The sequence below is a fragment of the Corella eumyota genome, chromosome 2 (assembly GCF_963082875.1).
Source record: "Corella eumyota chromosome 2, kaCorEumy4.1, whole genome shotgun sequence".
Lineage (NCBI taxonomy): Eukaryota > Metazoa > Chordata > Ascidiacea > Phlebobranchia > Corellidae > Corella > Corella eumyota.
This window is the reverse complement of record NC_137491.1, coordinates 455879-474824: the sequence shown is the minus strand read 5'-3', so window position 1 is coordinate 474824 and position 18946 is coordinate 455879. Positions and strand designations below refer to the sequence as shown.

General features: G+C 29.8%; 4 protein-coding genes across 4 annotated transcripts; 3 read left to right on the top strand and 1 right to left on the bottom strand.

Annotated features, from left to right (window-relative positions):
* The first annotated feature begins 4 nt into the window (after positions 1 to 4).
* Positions 5 to 11126, top strand: LOC145741760 (protein PTHB1-like). The gene is made up of 23 exons (XM_082559408.1): positions 5 to 265; positions 643 to 778; positions 1216 to 1394; positions 1945 to 2119; positions 2918 to 2996; positions 3203 to 3287; positions 3979 to 4198; positions 4311 to 4492; positions 4996 to 5075; positions 5191 to 5250; positions 5654 to 5756; positions 6113 to 6220; positions 6308 to 6448; positions 6919 to 7008; positions 7193 to 7344; positions 7845 to 7997; positions 8436 to 8624; positions 8681 to 8821; positions 9098 to 9212; positions 9571 to 9658; positions 9725 to 9786; positions 10289 to 10336; positions 10421 to 11126. The coding sequence occupies exons 1-23, from the start codon at positions 154 to 156 to the stop codon at positions 10546 to 10548; spliced, it is 2826 nt and encodes a 941-aa protein (XP_082415534.1). The 5' UTR covers positions 5 to 153; the 3' UTR covers positions 10549 to 11126.
* A 326-nt stretch (positions 11127 to 11452) lies between these two features.
* LOC145741774 (testis-expressed protein 9-like) lies at positions 11453 to 13085 on the top strand. The gene has a single exon (XM_082559426.1). The coding sequence runs from the start codon at positions 11563 to 11565 to the stop codon at positions 12784 to 12786; it is 1224 nt and encodes a 407-aa protein (XP_082415552.1). The 5' UTR covers positions 11453 to 11562; the 3' UTR covers positions 12787 to 13085.
* A 58-nt stretch (positions 13086 to 13143) lies between these two features.
* On the top strand, positions 13144 to 16575 carry LOC145741787 (NEDD8-conjugating enzyme UBE2F-like). Its single transcript, XM_082559439.1, has 6 exons — positions 13144 to 13289; positions 13839 to 13918; positions 14472 to 14555; positions 14805 to 14933; positions 15279 to 15311; positions 15747 to 16575. The coding sequence occupies exons 1-6, from the start codon at positions 13175 to 13177 to the stop codon at positions 15864 to 15866; spliced, it is 561 nt and encodes a 186-aa protein (XP_082415565.1). The 5' UTR covers positions 13144 to 13174; the 3' UTR covers positions 15867 to 16575.
* Positions 16576 to 16731: 156 nt separating this feature from the next.
* Positions 16732 to 18586, bottom strand: LOC145744086 (uncharacterized). Its single transcript, XM_082562187.1, has 6 exons — positions 18445 to 18586; positions 17869 to 18290; positions 17467 to 17595; positions 17342 to 17394; positions 17090 to 17253; positions 16732 to 16878 (listed from the first exon to the last, which is right to left on the bottom strand). The coding sequence occupies exons 1-6, from the start codon at positions 18505 to 18507 to the stop codon at positions 16732 to 16734; spliced, it is 978 nt and encodes a 325-aa protein (XP_082418313.1). The 5' UTR covers positions 18508 to 18586.
* Positions 18587 to 18946: the final 360 nt, after the last annotated feature.

Genomic DNA, 18946 nt, shown 5'->3' with positions numbered 1-18946 from the left:
GTTTTGGTTAGGATTTATTTGTAACAAGTTTTCAAAAGAAATCTCAAATCTACGAAAAATCCAAGAGTTCAAAATATTGGAATATGGAATTTTAAATTCTAAAATTTTTTGTCAAAAATTCAAGTTTTATAAAGTGGAATAGAAAGGTGGAAAATGTCGCTGTTTCAGTCCTATGAGTGGTGGAATGCAAAACCCTCGGAGGAAGAGGAAAGTGGAATGAATTGTCTCTGTGTGGCTAACATCGATAACTCAGATAATGGGGAAGGTCGGTAATTGTGTAAATTTTTAAGTGTATTCTGGACTACAGAGGGTCCTTGTGCCGACTGTTTTCTATATATATTGGTAATTTTAAAGCCCTATATTTATATTGTAAATTAATTTAATAAATGCATCAACCCAGTCCTTAGTCCTTAGTAAGAAAGCTCAAAAATTATTATTATATCTTAGTCGATAGTTTTTATCAACAGTTTCATGTATTTTAAAATCTTGACATTAATTTGTAATTAATTTAATTAAATGCATCGACTTAGTTAGGCAGGTTTTCGATAAAAAACTCTCTTTGTTATTTAAGTTTTAATAAGCCAATTTTTAAAATGATAATTTTATTAAAAACTTTTTTTATATTAAATCTTTATTTTGTAGGCAAAATAGTTGTTGGAAGTTATCATGGAGTCCTTCACGTTTACTCACCCTCCGATGCAAAACAACCACACGATGTCCTACTCGAAACAAATCTTAACTCCCCGATTCTTCAAATCATTGCTGGGAAGTTTGTGTCGTAAGTTGTTAACTTCTATGTTTTTAATTTTTAATTTAAAGTCAGGTAATAAAAAATAGTTTTGGTATTTTGTTTTATAAGTTTTTAAGTGAAATGTTTTATTCTAATAATTTTTAAAAGTTAAATGTTTTGTTTTTTGTTTAAATATAAATGACTCAGGTTAAAAATGACTCAAATATAATAAAAATAAAAGGTTATTTTGTCCCACAAAACATTTAAACTTTACTAACTTGCCCAGAGGGCTTAAACATTTATTTCTATTATATTTCTATTTTTAAAAGTTGGTAATTTACTAAATGATGATTTTATTTTGATATTTAGTTTCTTTAACTTTACTAAAATATCAATTTCTTAAAAAAATAACTTTTTAAAATCTGAAAAATTTTTATTTAAATTTTGGAAAAAAGCGGTAAAAATTTTTAATCGAAATTTTTCAGCGTTTCCACTGACATTCATGTTGCCGTGCTCCATCCTCGCATGTTAAGTGTTTACAAAATTGAGGGCAACACTGGAGCGGTCGATCACGGCAATCAGTACCACCAGGTGGCACTATACCAACACAAACTGGAGAGGACAGCTTGTAACATGACAAGTGGAGGGTTTGGTGGAATAAAAGGTGAGACGAATTTTTTATTTCTATCTAGTTTTTGGTAATAAGTTTTGCTTTATTATCAAAAAACTAGTTTGCTTCAGTTTGACCATTACTTAAACAGGAAAATAAATTTATTATTCTACTGAGGAATACATACAGATTTTTGCTTTATGTATAAGCTTAAAAGAATATAGTTAATCGCTTAAAATATTATTTTTTTGGGATATATCTTTATCCTCGACGTGGGAAGGTTGAATGCGCGACTTAAACATAGAGTAGCAACAGTTACTCTAACCCAGTCTTGAGTTCACTTTGGCAGTTTGGGATATTATAGATTATAATTGCTTGATAATTAAGCTGCTGATAAGGCGCTGGCTCAGCAGAAGTTTATACCGCTTAAAGCACCTTATTTAAAGGCGCTACAGCAAAAGATCAGTGGGGATTGAACCCAGAACCTCATGTATTGTAGGAAGTGTTCTGACCAATACACCACACTGCTGGTTATATTGTAATGTTACGTTAACCTTTAAGATTTATAGAAATAATAATTTTTAAAAAAAATTAATTTTTTTAGATCATGATTTTATCTGTGTGCAATCCATGGACGGGGCTTTGTCAGTATTTGAACACGAGACCTTTAGTTTCACTCGATTTCTTCCCAATTTCTTGCTGCCAGGTCCTTTATGTTACAACCCCAACACCGACTCTTTTCTAACAGTTTCATCAGCTTATGAACTTCAGTCTTACAGGTCAGTAAGATTTAGGTCCAGTTTTGGCAACTTTTTCATGGCCTTAGCTTACTTTGTGTGTACATTATGCAGCCCTGATTAGTTTTTTTCTGCTAGTATCATCATCTTTGGCCTTTGCCTTTTTTTACTTCCTTGTTTTCTCTATGTCTTTAAATTTTAAGCTGACAATGACTTAATTCAGATTTTTTCTTATTTGTATGGCTTTGATTTGAAGTTTGTCATGAAGTTATCCCTGCTTTTATTTAAAGTTGATTCACAATTTATGTTTTTATTTATCCCTGATGGTTGATTTTATAACTTATTATTGGGTTAATTATTTTTTCTCAAACACATTGTTGTTACTTATTTTGTTTTGTTGTTTATTTGGCTTCTAATTTGTTGTTAAACTGAAGTGTAACAATTATAAAATTCTAGAGCACTTTTTAATTTCATTGTAAGATTACTGTAAGAGGTTTTTGTGAATAACTTTAACCAATCGAGGTTTAATTGTGGATTTCTTGAGAGTTTGTGTTTTTATATTTTTGTTTATTTATTACTTAATATCTTATTGGTGAACTACTTGTTTTTTTTTTTGTTTTCTTGCTATGGTGTTTTTAGAAAGGTGTGTAGTACGCCTGATTGATTTTGAATAATATTTGATTGTTTAAAATTATTCTTTTGTTATTACTGTATTATTATTTTCATCAATATTTTGATATTAAAATGTATAAAAGATGTATAATAAGGCTGATACTGACTTTTTTGGGATTTTTTTTCCGGTATTTTATTAAAATATTTAATTTAACTTTTTTTTTCTAGTTATCAAGTTCTGGCCGTGGCTTCAGATTCAACGAACAACAAAGAAACTCAAAACATTTCAAAAGGGAAAAGAATAAACGTAATTACTTCCTTAATTAATTGCTCTGTTGTGATTTATTAATATTAAACTTTTTGGTGTTATATATCCATTAACTTTGCCAGTTTTATTTTTAGATATATATATTAAATAAAAACAGATTTTAAAAATATTTTATAATTGGTAAAAAGTTGTTAATATGCGAAAATGATTTTTATTAATTAAGTTAATTATTTGATTTTAAATAGGTTGATTGGACTTTGAACCTGGGTGAAAATGGATTAGAAATTGAAGTTATAAACGGTCCAACTTCTAATTCAATTATGCTACTTGGTAAGCTTATTTATTATGGTTAAAATTGTTTTGTAATTTGGGTTAAAACAAATATTTTGTTTATAATTTTAAAACTTTATATTTTTATATCATTAATTTGTATGATTAGTTTATAAATTAGTCATTGAATTATTAATATAAACATCACAACTTAAAAAATTGTTTTTTATTCATATAAACCGACAGCGTGGTGTAGTGGTAAGAACTCTTGCTACACCACACATGAGGTCGTGGGTTCAATACCCACTGCACTCATGCTGTAGCGCTCTTGAGTAAGGCGCTTTAAACGGTATGAACTCCTGCTGAGCCAGCACTTAATCAGCAGCATAATTATCGGGCAATTATAATCTAAAATATCCCAAACTGCCACAGGCAACTTGAAACTGGGTCGAAGTAACTAGTGTTGCTCTATGTTTCCCACATCGAGGATAAAGATATACAAAAAAATCATTTTACTAAATCAACAAATTTCTGACAAAACAAAATTTTAAAAACAACATTTCACTGAAATTTAGGCGAAAATTTTATAAGAAATTATAGAGTTTTTTTAAAAGGGGCTTGGGGTAATAAGGGGTTAATGGAAAATGAAATTAAAATTGTGTTTTTGGAGATTTTGTTTTTAAGAAAAAAAAAATTGAAATTAGAAAAATATTCATTAACCAATATTAAATTTATGACATCACAATTACAGGTGAAAGATCCTTGTTCTGCATAGAACAAAGCGGAAATTTAAAATTTATGAAAAAATTTGAGTTTAACGCCTCCTGTTTCCATTCCTATTATATTGATGACATCATAAACACAATTGTTTGCACACATTCAAAACAATTATTATTGTTCCACAACACTCATCTGATGTGGGCTTCGAATATTTATCAAATTCCAGTTTCCATTAAAATTGGAAAATTTAGGTAATTTTTAATAATTAATTATAAAAAAATTAATTAATTTAAAATTAATTTAAAAAGTTGAATTTTTTTGATTTTTTTTTTCATTTATATTAATTAAATTATGACATCACAGTGACATCAATGGAATGATTGTGATGTCAGACGACCAATGTCAGGTCTCATGTTGCTACTTAGGTACTTCTCCTTCTGTTTCAGTGTTGCCAAAAAATAACAACAGAGGTTCGGATATCAATAAAGTCGTGAATAAATTGGCAACGCTGAACAAGAAAATTCTAGAACTACAAGCAGATAAAGGTTAAAAACTCTTGAAATGATTTTTAATAATTTTTTTTTGGAAATTTTTTCTAATAACAAGTATAGCTTACAATTGGGATTTTAGTTGTTGTAATATGGTCACAACTTTCAACTAATATTAACCTGCAATAATTTACCTTTGCACCACGAACGACAGTTTTATTTTTGTTGGAGGCCAATTACTTGGTCATATATAATATATTATTCACTACCCATTATTATATATAATTTTGTGTTTAACAGTTTTTTTGTATAAATCTTTATCCTCGATGTGGAAAGGTCAAATGCACAACCTAAACATAGAGGAACAAAAGTTACCCTGAGCTAGTCTCGAGTTGCCTTCGACAGTTTGGGATATTAAAGATCGAATAATCGAACCCAGGACCTTATGTAGTGTAGGAAGTGGTGTGGTTTGCTAAACATAAAATGTGGATTGAAATAGTATTTAAAAATAAATTTTGACTGAAATGTTTCAATGAATTAAAAAAGTTGATTTGTTTCAGGTGATTTGATGTTGAACAAACAAAATGAAGAAGATCTTAAAATATTTGTCGAAGTTCCGAAACATTTGGACAAAATTTCGGTAAATTTTAAACGAAAATAGCTGTGATTTAAATAAAGTTTTAATTAAGACTTGAGTATGTTAATTGTACAATTGTACAACCTTTTGGAATTTTCAGTAAATTGTATTTTTTTAGGTTGCTTCTTTTCAAATGGAAACCAATGAAAATCAAACTATGCCTTCAATCACAATTCAGGTTTCATTTGTTTGTTAATTTCTTGTATTTTTTAAAATATATTTAAAATTTTTTGTATATTTCTACTATTTAAAATTTCTAAATTTCTACATTTTTAAATTTTTGTAAACTTATTGTTTGAAAATGTATTTTTTTTTGTCCCTTAAGACTAGCCCACCTTAGTGAAGTTACACAATAACACCAACCAGTTGTTATGCCTACTTATATAAATTTCTACTTTTTAAATTTCTTCTTTATATATCTCCACCATTTAAAAATTTTGTCTTTTATAATTTTTAAAATTACTTGTAACTCTACCATTTAAAACTAATGGGTTGTAATTTTTTTAATTAACCCACCCTCAGTACTTTATCACATTTAAACATTGTTTAATCTCCTTCAACCTTGTATAACTTGATTGCAGATAATGTTAAGAGCCCAACGAAGAGTGACAAATGTTGAGGTTGTTGTCAGTTGCGATTTTCCACTTCATTGCACCAACAATAAAACAACTTTTGATTCAATTTGTAAGATGTTAATGATTTCTCAGTAAATTTAAATTGTAAAATGCTGTAGCGCTCTTGAGTAAGGTGCTATAAACAATATGAACTCCTGCTGAGGCAGCACTTGATCAGCAGCATAATTATCAGGCAACTATAATCTATAATATTCCAAACTGTCAAAGTTAACTTGAGACTGGGTTGGGGTAACAAATGTTACTCTATGTTTAGGTCATGAACTCGACCTTTCCACATCAAGGATAAGTTTATATTAGGTTTCCACACTAAGAAGAAAAGCCCAAAAAAACTTTTATTTTTTTAATTTATTTAAAATTAAAATTCTATTACCTAAAATTTTATGAATTTTCTTTTTTTTTAACCAGGTGAAAGTGACCTTCAACAAGGAGTTCGACCTTCATTTTACCTCGACAAAAATTATTTACCGGCAACCTTGAATGTCAGTGTTGCCGTGCAATACAACCAAGTTTCTGGTAATTATTTGGAAACATATTTTTTTACTTAAAATATTCTAATTTGTAAATCAACAAAATTTAACTAATATTATGACATCATAATAGGTTCCCCTCGAGTGCACACCCAAGTGGTGACTTTACCCATTCCCCTAGTGGCAAGACCAGCTCCCCCTGTCAAGAAACTTGGCCACCGGGTGACACTAGATACAAACAAACCTTGCGTCAATCTCATGCAACTTTTTCCTGGTGGGTTTAAAATTAAAAAAACATTCAAAGTCTTCTACTCTGGCAAAGTTCAACTTAAGCATTTTTATTAAAAGGGGTAGTGTGGCATAGCATTACAAGTCTATAGGTTTTAGGTTTCTGTCGTACCAAATCTACACTTTTTGCCCCCCCCTAGTTCAACATTTTTAAATAGTGTAAATACGTCACAATGACACACCCTTCCCTAATTAAATTTTCACATTAAGGGAATTTGGAAAACAAAAAGATCTCATTTTAAAACTTTAAATGGGTGGTTCTTACTACATGAGGTGTTGGGTTTAATTCCCAATAATTTTGTTTGTTGGTCTATGTAGTGATTATAAAGTTAATTATTAGACTTTAAAGACATTGTAAGACATTTTAAGACTGGGTTGGGGTAATAATAGTTACCCATAATAAGGCTAAAGTCAAAACTCTCACATCGAGGATAAAACTTTTACACATCTGTTTAGATCTGGTTGATGACGATAGTGGACCAAATTGTATTGGGATCGAATATTTCTCTGGATTAAAAGCAACTGTCCTCACTTCTAAAACTTCAAGTAATTTCATTTACTTTGTTAATATAAATTTAATATAATATTTTGGTAAATTTTAATAAAGTTGAAAGTGTATGTGAGATTGAAAAAAAGAGTTATTGTTAAATAAAATAAGTTAAAATTATTTGATATTATATTTTTGGTTATGTCATTTTTGTAAAATTTCTTTTTTGTGACATCACAACAGATCGATACAGAATTCAATGTGAAAATTATTCTGGGTTGTGGTTACTTACAAATACTCTGGTGATCAGGTTAAAGTTGAGAGATATAATTGTCACAAATCAGGAGATTCCAAACTTGGAGGAATTTGCACAAATTATTGACAACCACTTTCAGGTGGATTAATTTGTTTTTTTAAATTTTAAGGTTTTTTACTATTTGCGATTCATTAGAATACTGTTGCATGAGGTCGTGGGTTTGATTTCCACTGCTCTCATGTTGTAGCACCCTTGAGTGAGGCCAATAAACTATACAAACTCCTGCTGAGCCAACACTTCACCGGCAGCATAATTATCGGGCAATTATAATTTTCATAATAACCCAAAGTGGCAAAGCAAGTCGCGCATTCGACCTTCCCTCATCAAGGATTAATATATTTGGAAAAAAATTAATATTTTAAAAAGTCAACATAAAACTGAGTCAGGGTAACAAATGTTACTCTATGTTAAAGTTGTGAAGTTAACCTTTCAACAACAAAAGTAAAAAAAAAATCCAAACTGTCAAAGTCAACTCGTGACTAGATTAGGGTAACATATAATTATCTAAGGTTAGGTTGTAATATTGACATCAAGAAAAACAAATCAAAATTGTACAATAATGTTAATATTACTTGACAGTTGAGGCAATCCAGAGAAGAGATCAGGTTGATCCTGCAGCAAAGATCTCACCAGTTCCGAGCAATCCAACGAAGGTTGTTGTCCAGATTCAAGGACAAAACTCCGGCCCCTCTAAATTGTTTGGATACTTTGCTGGAGGGGACCCACACTCAGGTATTGGGACAAACAGATCTAAAACTTTTGTTATTGAAGCTGAAAGTTTAAGGGTTTTGTATAAACTGTGGTGGCAATCGAATTAGTGACAAAATTCAATTTTAATTAAATGTTTTTTTTTTACAAATGTCTGAAAAAAAACAATCGCCTTATACAATGTCACATTTTCTATTACCTCCTTTTACCAAAATTTCTTTTGGAAAATGCTTTTTAATTTTTAAGTAAATTCGAACCTAAAATTAGATAAATTTTTGTTCTTAAAATTGTGGTTTTTGAGAATTTGTCCTTTCTTTGAAATGATTATTGGCAATCTTGGCAGTTATCGTGAAAGTCAAATCTGAATCTTTTAGTCATGGCTTTACATATAAAAAAAATCTTCAGTATAAATTACAAAAACCAAGTTCATTTTATATAACAGAAGTTAAATCAAATTTTTAGTTGATGGCTCTCGCATCTGCCTATGAACAAAATGAGGAAGCTCTTAAGATTTGCTCCTCCGACCTCAGCTCCGGAGGACATCTCATCGTGCTCCTTACCTCCCTTTGGAGGATGTTTAGTCCAGAGGAGGAAGATATTCTTGGCTCTATTTTGTGTCTTCATCTTACTTATAATAACTCAAATGCTCCGGTAGGTACTTTAAAGTAGGCACTTTCTTAGTTTTTTTTTAATTAATTAATGAACAGGGCTGGGAGGAAATGGTGGATGGGGGTTTGACCTCTTTGCTTCGAACGACTTTGACAAGATCGTCCAATCAGAGAGAAAGTTCTGCAAATTCTGCTAATCAAAATCAAGGAGATTTAACAATGGGTGTCGACACTGTTAAGGTATTGTGATGTCATCAAGTAAAATATTGTGATGTCATTGATATAAAGGTTTGTTATATCATTGTTTAAGACATTGTGATGTCATTGTTTAGGGCATTGTGATGTCATTGTTTAAGGCATTGTGATGTCATTGTTTAAGGCATTGTGATGTCATTTTTTGAGGCATTGTGATGTCATTCTTTGAGGCATTGTTATGTCATTCTTTGAGGCATTGTGATGTCATTGTTTAAGGCATTGTGATGTCATTAATCTTGTTAATTTTAATTTAATTTTCAGATCAAGAAACACCTTGCAATATTAATGGACAGATTATCTAAAGGTGGAAAACTTAAACTTGAAAACTACAAAAGTTTAAGAAATATCACTAATGGGGAAACACCTGGGCAAAAAGGTAAAAAAGATTCAACCACTTCTTATGTTTATCCTTGATTTGGAAAGGTCGACTTTATGACCTAAACATAAAGTAACATCAGTTACCCCAACCCAGTCTCGAGTTGAGTTTGGCAGTTTGGAATATTATAGATTATAATTGCCCAGTAATTATGCTGCTGATTAAGTGCAGGCTCAGCAGGAGTTTATACCGTTTATAACGCCTTACTCAAGGGCACTACAGCATGAGAGCAGTGGGAATTAAACCTATGGCCCCTTTGGAGTTTAGGAATTCTAATTGTCTGATAATTAAGCTGCTGATTGGTTTTTAAGGAATTAAATTTAAACCTACAGTGTTGCCATTTAATTTTGTTTTTCAGAGTCACCGAAACAAAATCCTGATAAGTTGAGTTCGTTTTATTCAAAACCTCCAATGAAAGAAAATAAACTTGATTATGATGTCACTAAGTAAGTCTTGTGATGTTAAATTAGGCAATTAAAAAAAATTTCTATTAAAAATAATTTTGTTTTAAGATCAATGTTGCCAAATGAAGAACCAATTCGTGTTCCTCCAATGTTTAATGGACATCAAACAGGTGGGTGTTTTTTTTTGTATATATTTTTATCTTCGATGTGGGAAAGTCGAATGCGCGACTTAAACATAGAGTAACATCAGTTACTCCGACCCAGTCTCGAGTTGCCTGTGGCAGTTTGGAATATTATAGATTAAAATTGCCTGATAATTATGCTGCTGATTAAGTGTTGGCTCAGCAGGAGTTCATACCGTTTATAGCACCTAACTCAAGGGCGCTACAGCATGAGATCAGTGGGGATTAAACCCACGACCTCATGGTGTTGAAAACTCTTAAAAATTTATTGGTTTATTTGTAATTGTATTTTCTCATATAACCCAAAAAACAAAATTTGAAACCTATATTTTACCCAAATTTGGGTCAACATTTTTGTAGTTACTGAAAAGGGTTGGGGTAAATGGTAATAAGTAAAAAAGGTCTTATTGTCCTTAGTAAACAATTTTTAAAAGGAAATAAATTTTATCTAAGTTTCTTAAATTTATTTAAAATATTTAATACATTTCAGGTCCTCACCGAGACAACATAACTTTGCCTGAAGAGATTTTAGAAGAAGGTACAAGTTCTAGTTCTTACAAAAAATTTAAAATTTTAAAAGTTAAAAAAAAATTAATTCATTTACTTTATGACATCACAACAGAACCAATCAGCAACAATTACGAGGTAGAACCTCCACAAGAGGGAGTTGTTGACTCACCACTAGAGGCAGAGTACTCGTTTGAAGTTGATTCACCTTCGTTTTACGATGATTACTCCTTGTTAGCTTAATTATTTATTAATTAATTCTTGAACTTAATTAGTTAAAATTTTGAAAGGTTTTAATTATTATGATTAAATTTGATTTTTAAACTTGTTTAATTGGTATATTAAGTTAATTTATTGTCTAGTTTGGTTTTAAACAAATTTTTAGATAAATCTTTGGTTTAAATGTGCATTAAATTTATAATAAGCTTTAATATGCGCTCTGAATTAGTTTCAGTATATATATTCTGGGATTTGAAAAGAGTTTTTTCTTCTTATTTAATTTTCAGTTACAATTTGTTTTTTTTTACCATGGACAAATTAATTTTATTAAGTATTAATTTGTTTATTATTTGTTGACCATTACACTCAATTTATTCCTGCTAATTCCAAGTTCGTTGTGCTAATAAGTTCATATAAACTATGGTGCTATAAATTGTGAAATTTGTATGTATTTCATTTAAAAACTATTTTTTAAACAATGTTTTTGTATTTAATTCCATATAAAATGTCAGATATTTTTAAATATTATTTATACACTTATTAATGGTTTGATTTAAAACTTGTAAACTGGATAAAAAGTTGAATATTTGCTTCAAAATTTTCACTGTGTTTAAGAGATTATTTTCTGTAAAACTTCTTCATATTTTCTTAGTAAAATTATTTGTTAAATTTTGTCTGTTTTTTCATAATTCGTTACTGCAAAGGATTGCAACGGTTTAGATTTAATTTATATTATTAGAAAGTCAGGTTTAAAGTTGTCTTAGTTCATATTTTATCCAATTTTTTAAGTATTAAATGATTAATATTTTAAAGTATTTGAGGATAAATATTTATTATGACGTTTTTGTTGCTCTAGTGATCTCGTGAAATCAAAGTTTGTTTATAAAATTTGTCGTTAGTGTTAAGGTTATTTAAGTTTAAAAAATATCCCAATATTTGTTTATTTAAACGTTTAAGACCTAATTTAAACAATTAAAATCTAAAAATAACGTTAACAGGGATGTAAACTTGAATAAAAGGTTAAGAAAGTTAATAAAAATGTCGAATAACGAAATCAAGAAGGTTTCATCTCTAGAAGATCGTGAAAAAGAATATAAAATGTTGAATGAAAAACTTGAAGCACAAACTGCAAAGTTAGTCCAAGAAGCTGACTTTGTGATGAGAAAACAGCAAGATTTTCTTTCCCACGCTGACTCAAACATTGAGGATAAACTGGTTAACGATAGCGAGTTGTTGTCCATCGCAGCTGGAGCTTTTACATCGGATGAAGAAATTTTTTCTGGTGATTTCGAAGTTCCTAAAATTGAATCAAAAAAACCCGAAAGTGCTCGAAGTTCAAAATCAAATACATCGCGCCCGCAAAGTTCACGACCTCTAAGTGCCAGAAATCAAGGTCAGAGACCCCAAGGTTCTAAAATTCTTCGACCTCATAGTTCAAAGGGTCAAGGTTCACGACTCCAAAGTGCTCAAAATAAGAGTTCACGACCTCAAAGCGCACAAACAAGAAAAATTACAAAGTTAAGATCAGCAGCTGACGATGTCGCTGTTCCGGAAGATTTTGCTTCGACCTTTGCAAATTCGATTCATAACATTGAGAAAAACCATCCAACCACAACAAGTGATGATGTCATGCCAGATGTTGCCATGGAGATGGGTACTGAAGCTCAGATCAGGTTTTTAAAGGCAAAAATTCGAGTTTATCGCGAAGATTTCGAAGAATCAAGAAATGAATGCAGAAAAGTTGTGGAAGAGAGAAACTTTTTGAGAACTAAACTGAAACAAGTTGAAGATGATCTTGAAAAGATAAAAAAGAATTCAAATCTCCAACAAAACAACTCACAAAAACTTAAAAATCAACTTGAGGACGAGAAGAAAAAAAACGAGGCGAAAAATATTCAATACAACGGAGTTTGTAAAGAACTTGAATCGCTGAAGCGTGACAAAAAGCAGTCAGCCACGACGCAGGGTGCGACTGAGGTGAGACTAAATCGTGCAACGGAAGATTTAGAAAAAATGAAATTGCAGCTTGTGAAAGTTAAAAAAGAAACAAAGGAATCGACAGAGCGTGATCAAAGTGAGATCGGTCATTTAAGGTCGGAGAACAGAAAGCTTGAGCGTCTCCGTGACGACACGATGACCGTGATGAAAAAACAACAGAAGTTGATCGGAGTTTTGAAGAAACAGATCCTCCATGTCGAAGCTGCAAAGTTGTTGAGTTTTACGGAGGATGAGTTTGTGAAAGCACTCGATTGGGGAAAATAATTTAAGTCCAGAAATTTTAGTTTTTTTAAACTGAAAGAAAGATTTTTTTTAAAGTAAACTTTGCTTATAAATGACTTTTTGTTCTGTTAATTTGTTGATTCGTCTTCCACAAAATTTACTGTATAATTACTAATATATTTTTGGTTTGTTATTCTACCAAATTTCATTTTTTTTGTATAATTTTATTCTTTTTTTTAATTCAAAATTTGATGAAAATGCTGTTTGTATTAAATATTTATTTTTGTATTTTATTACTTCATTGTAATTGCAAAAATTACTGTTATATTAACACTGTTAAAACTGACATTTTTGTACTATTTCTAGTTTATTGTAGAATTTTATATTTTTAGGAGAAAAATTTATTTAAAATTTAGTTAAAAATGTTGAGATGTTAACTCTAAGTAAAAAGTTAAAAGAGTCACGAAAAGGAATTGACAATGGGGACAATGAGAAGAACAATGGGAAAATAAAATCAACAATTAGAGATCGACTTCTGACAAGAGGTAACAAAAACTTAAATATTTATTTTATAGTTATACTTACCTAGGTTTTATGCATAGGTGGGGACAGTTATCTGAAAAAGTAACTTTGTTAATTGGTAATTCGTTACACAATATTAGGATCATTAACGTTATCGACAATCATTAACGTTAAAATTTAATTTAAAAAAAGTTATCGATAACCGTTAACGCAAAAATTTAATTAAAAAAAACAAAGAAAAACCTTATTTTCTTTTTTAGTAGACTTATATTGATGAAAGCACAATTTAACAAAAGTTAATAAGTTTAAAAATGATTTTAAAATTAATTTAAAAAGTTAAATATTTACAAAAAATTCAATTTCGTTAAATTAATGATTTCGTGCCCATCTTTGCTTTTTTGTTAATATTATTGTTATTGGTTGACCTAACAACCATTATGATATGCCTTTAATAAAAATTAAACTCTTAACCTTAGGTACTTATCTTAGAGTTGGTACCAGCTTTGGTTAATAAACCCTAAACCTTTACTTCATTGTTATTGGGCTTCTAATAAGATTTTATTTTTTTACAGAAATTGTTGATTTTGAAAGTTTAACGAATTCGAATTGTTCAATCAAGTTTCCAGACCCAAACAAACTTTATGAGTTTAAGGTAAGAAGTAATGTTTTGAATATTACATAAGATGTTTTTGATAATATTACATAAGATCTTTTCTACTTTTTAATCCAAATCTGTAAAGTGGGTATGGCATATTATCAATGGTATTTGCCAAAATTAAAAAAAAAACTAGTTTTACCCAGAATTTAAGTCAAGGATATTTTTAGATATTAAAGGGCACTTTTCTTTTGTGTAGGGTAAAAGGGGGGTAATAAAAAAGGGTATATAGGGTAAAAGGAGGTTAATAATTAATAATAGCAATTTAAGAAACATGGTTTTTATTAAACATTCATTCAGAAAATTGTTTTTTAGTTATTTGTTGGTGTTCTATTATCTTAAGGTCCTAGGTTCAAATCCCATACTTTTCTCATTGTTAAACCTATATAAGCGTCAAAACCTATTTTTCCTTAAGTTTATAATATGTGATATATGCCAGAGTTTAAGTAGATAAAACTGACAAAGTTAAGGATTGGGATCACAAAAGTTGCTTTATGATAAGTATGTTCCCTCATATCAAGCTAGTAAGTAACATCTGTTTTGTTTTTAGATAACAATTAAACCGGATGAAGGAATATGGAAAGGGGGATATTTTCATTTCAATGTTAACATACCACTTGAATATAATATTAAGGTAACAAAATTATTATAATTTATATATTTTAGTAGTTTTGTTTATTAAGTTAGGTTCCCTCCATTCCTATGGTCCTTGCTAAAAATTTTCTTACTTTCACAGCTATTTAAAATATCAATTAATATATATTTAAGAGTAATTTTAAGCTAAGATTAACTGTCAAAAATAAATAAAAATTTTAATTTACAACCCCCCAAAAAATTTCTTTTTTTCAATTTTTTTTTTACTAAACCCCAATACTTACCCCAGCCGCCTCAAGTGCGCTGTATGACCCCGATCTGGCACCCTAATATAAGTTTAGAAGGTGGGGTTTGTCTCAGTATTTTAAGGGATCATTCCTTGGATGGAACGGGTTGGAATCCCACCAGATCTTTAAAGGTTTGTAGAATATTTTGATTTCTTGAAATTGAGGGATGTTTATTAGATAGCGTATTATAGTACATTTATTTAGTGTTGAGTTTAATATATTTTGTGATTTTTGGAGGTGTCTCTTTGTTGCCTTTTACTTACAATTACCAATATTGTAAGTCCCTCTATTCCTGATATTATATTGAACTATACCCTGACTTAATATGCAATCTATTACCTGGCTCTTTCTGCTATTTTGTTATGACATTTATTTTGTTATGCTTAATTTTGTGTTAAATGTTAGTTTGTTTTTGCTTTTGTAAATTTTTTTAGCAACATTTTTTGTCAAGCATCTTAATTATTATTTTATTTTAGGAATTGGTTTGGGGATTGCAATCTTTATTTACAGTAAGTTAAAAAAACAAATTAATTCATTTTTTATTATTTAGCTTATATTTTTAGATATTTTATAATATTTATCCAACTTTTTTTGTATATAATCTCGATGTGAAAAGGTCGAATGTGCGACTTAAACATAGAGTAACATCAGTTACTCCGACTCAGTCTCGAGTTGCCTGTGGTAGTTTGGGATATTATCTAGATGATATTTGCCCGGTAATTGAACTGCTGATTAAGTGCTGGCTCAGCAGGACTTCATACCGTTTATAGGGCCTTACTCAAGGCCGCTACAGCATAAAAGCAGTGGGGATCGAACCCACAACCTCATGTGGTGTAGCAAGTGTTCTTATACTACACCACGCTTTATTATTTAACTTTGTCTTAATCATATTACTAATAAAAATACTTTATTAAAATTGGGTCTAATCTCGAAATATTTCTAAGGACCTGGTTGATTTTGAAGACCCCTTAAACACAGATGCTGCCGATCAATATAGAAAAGATAAAAAACGATTTATCCGTTCAGTTGAATCTTATTTAAATAGATACGCCTTAAACCCTTAACATAAGGTGGTTTGCAGATATCCCACCACCCTAAATGTTTTAAAACACTTTTCTTATTTTTAACAACGTTCGCAAAACCTTAGTCACTCTGAATCGGAAATATTTTCGATATTACCAAATTCTTATTTTTATTGGTTGGGACAGTTCTTTGAATTTCAAGATGTTTTTTGTTTTTTCTTTTCATTCTTCTTTATGTTTTTACATGGTTATTATTCAACTCTTTTATTCATTATTAGCTTCTCTTCTATATGTCTATATTTATATTTTATGACAACTTTTAGCTTTAGTCCATTCAAAATTAAGTGAAGGAAATATAATTAAGTAACACAGTTAAATCTTTTATTAAATTTTGTTTAAATTTGGTTGAATACCTAAACACTATTTTGTGTAACTAAGCTGCTTCTTAATACAAAATCAAAATCGTTGTTCGGTTAGTATTTTACTGTTTAACTTGGCCATAAGTTTGGCTTTACATGATCTTGTCTGTTGCTACAGCAGCACCTTAACTGTTTTTTGTAAAGGGGTCACCAGCACATCAACTCTAAGCTATATCGTCTTTACCATTTTGTCAACTTACAGTAGAAAACGACTATAGTTTTACAAAATGGCCGTTTTATCAAAAACTACAAGCTGGTAAACGCTGTTTACGATCAAACATTTTAAATAAACCTTTTTTGACCCAAACCCTACTCTAGAAAATGCTTTTAGTTTTTCCAGAAATTTCGGTAACATATTGATTTACAATTCTGGTTTTCAGAATATATCTTTTTTTTCACTAAACTGTTTAAATTAATAAAGTTATTCAAAAAAGCAAACACAAAAATGTAATAAATATATTTATTTTAACGACAGGAACAATTGAATTTTACAAATTAAAACTTTCAATGAATCTTCTATAAGAATCGCTTTCCATTAGTTTGTAAATATGATTTTGAGCTTGAAGAAAAGTTGAACTGTCAGGTTGGAGGGCTTGATGTTTTGTTATTTTTAACGTCCTGCTGTCTAAGTTGATCTAAAAAAATGTTTTTATTAGAAGGTTTTAAACACGTTTTTGTATATACTTAACGTGCCAAACTTAAAAGTCTTTGTTAATTATAATTTGTTTTTTAGAGTTTCTAAAACGACTTTTAAGTAAAAAATGGAAATGTTACTAACAGGGTTAGGTAAAAATTGAATGACGTTTGTGACGTCACGCAGTGGTATATTTACGTCATAATGTTTACCTCATGAGGTGAGCCGTTTGTGAGATATTTTGTGATGAGTTTTGGCGCCAGTTTTCTCTGTTTCGTGATTTTAAGTTTTTTGTAATTTTCGACCTCGATCCAGAAATTTAAATTTTCTTCGCTTAATTCTCGGGATAGAAACTTTCGGAAACGCTGAACTGATTCTAAGCAAAAATAAAGATTTATTAGAGAACTTTATTTTTTAAATAAACTTGCATGATATTCGGTACTTAATAATGACGTCATAGATACCTTTGTCGTTTAGAATGTTGAGCAAAGAAGGCTTCGATTTTTGAATTTCCATTCTGCAAAAAAAATTTAAAAATTATCAACTGAAATTCTAAATATTAATTAACAAACTTTAATTATTTAATTACCTTCTTTCTCCCGGTTTATAAATCTCGATCTTTGCTCTTCCGGGAAGACTTGATCTTCTTTTCACGCTCTGACGACATTTCTCCGCAGCTCGCTTTCCTCCTTTTTGCACCCACGCCAATATGTTCTCCCTACGTCATTATAACATAATTATAACGTCATAATAAAAAAAATTTTACGTCATCATAACATGATTATTACGCAATAATAAAAAAATTTTCTACGTCATCATACCATGGTTGTTATGTCACAATAAAAAAATTTTCTACGTCATCATAACATGATTATTACATAATAATCAGATAATACGCAACTATTTTTCCTACGTCATAAGATGTGCGTTTTGCCTTATAAATAGTTTTGCTATTACGTCATATACCCCTTTAAGGACGTCATCAACTTACAATCGGTGTTGAGGTTTTTCTTGAAGTTCGATCATTTTCCTCTGGTCGACTTCGATCGCTTGTTTTGCAATAATCGACGCGTACGAGATCTTTGAGTACGATTCTTGGCGTTGGTTGTACGGAACTCGTCGCGACGCCTTCGACTTCCTTGTAATTATGACGTTGTTGTTGTTGTGACGTAGTTTTGTTTGATTAGTCGAGACGTTGAACGCGGATGCGTAAAAGTTTTGTTTTTTTAAATCTCGCACTAAAAGATCGAACCCGTGGCGTGATGACATTACGTGTTTCGATGACGTCACGTAGTCGTTTCGTTTTGTTGACACCGTGTCCGACCATGTGCTTGTGACGTCATAATCAAACTTTGATTTGTTGGTTTTATGATGACATAAAGCATTTAAAGAACGAGGTCGGTACATTTGATTCTAAAATAATTTATAAATTGTTACGTCACAAATATATCACAATCCTTATTTTTAACAATTTTTTTTAGTTTTCTTTTAACATTTTAGTTTTTAATTATTTATTATTAAAGCAAAATAATATTTAGAAATAATTAAAAAAAGTAATATTACTTACCGGTATTCTTATCATATCTTTATTTCCATTTAAATTAAATTTTCTAATATTTAAATTTTCCATTTTTTTAAATCTGAAATTAATTTGAATATTTATTAATTTTATTTCGTTTTAGTACTTTTGATAAAAGATTAACTTAATCACTTATGCGACTTTAAATTTAATTTAAATAAGATTTCGATTTGTAATCTTGAATTTGGATTAGTTTTCTGACTTACAAATTTTTTATTAAAAGATTATCTTAATTAATTGTTTATGGTTTAACCTCTTGACACTGTAAATTATATAAGTCTTATATAGAAATTCTGTTTCTTGCATTACAGAGTTTTTTAGTCATTTCTCATAATTATCTTTCTTATAAAACTTCACTTAAACCTTTTTGTATATAAAACTTTACTTGACTTTAAAACTGTTAGTTTGACTAGCTTACATACATTTATATACAAATCTAAAGTGTTTGTTAAATTTATTTATTAAAACCTTCGAACAAAAACCTTTTTTA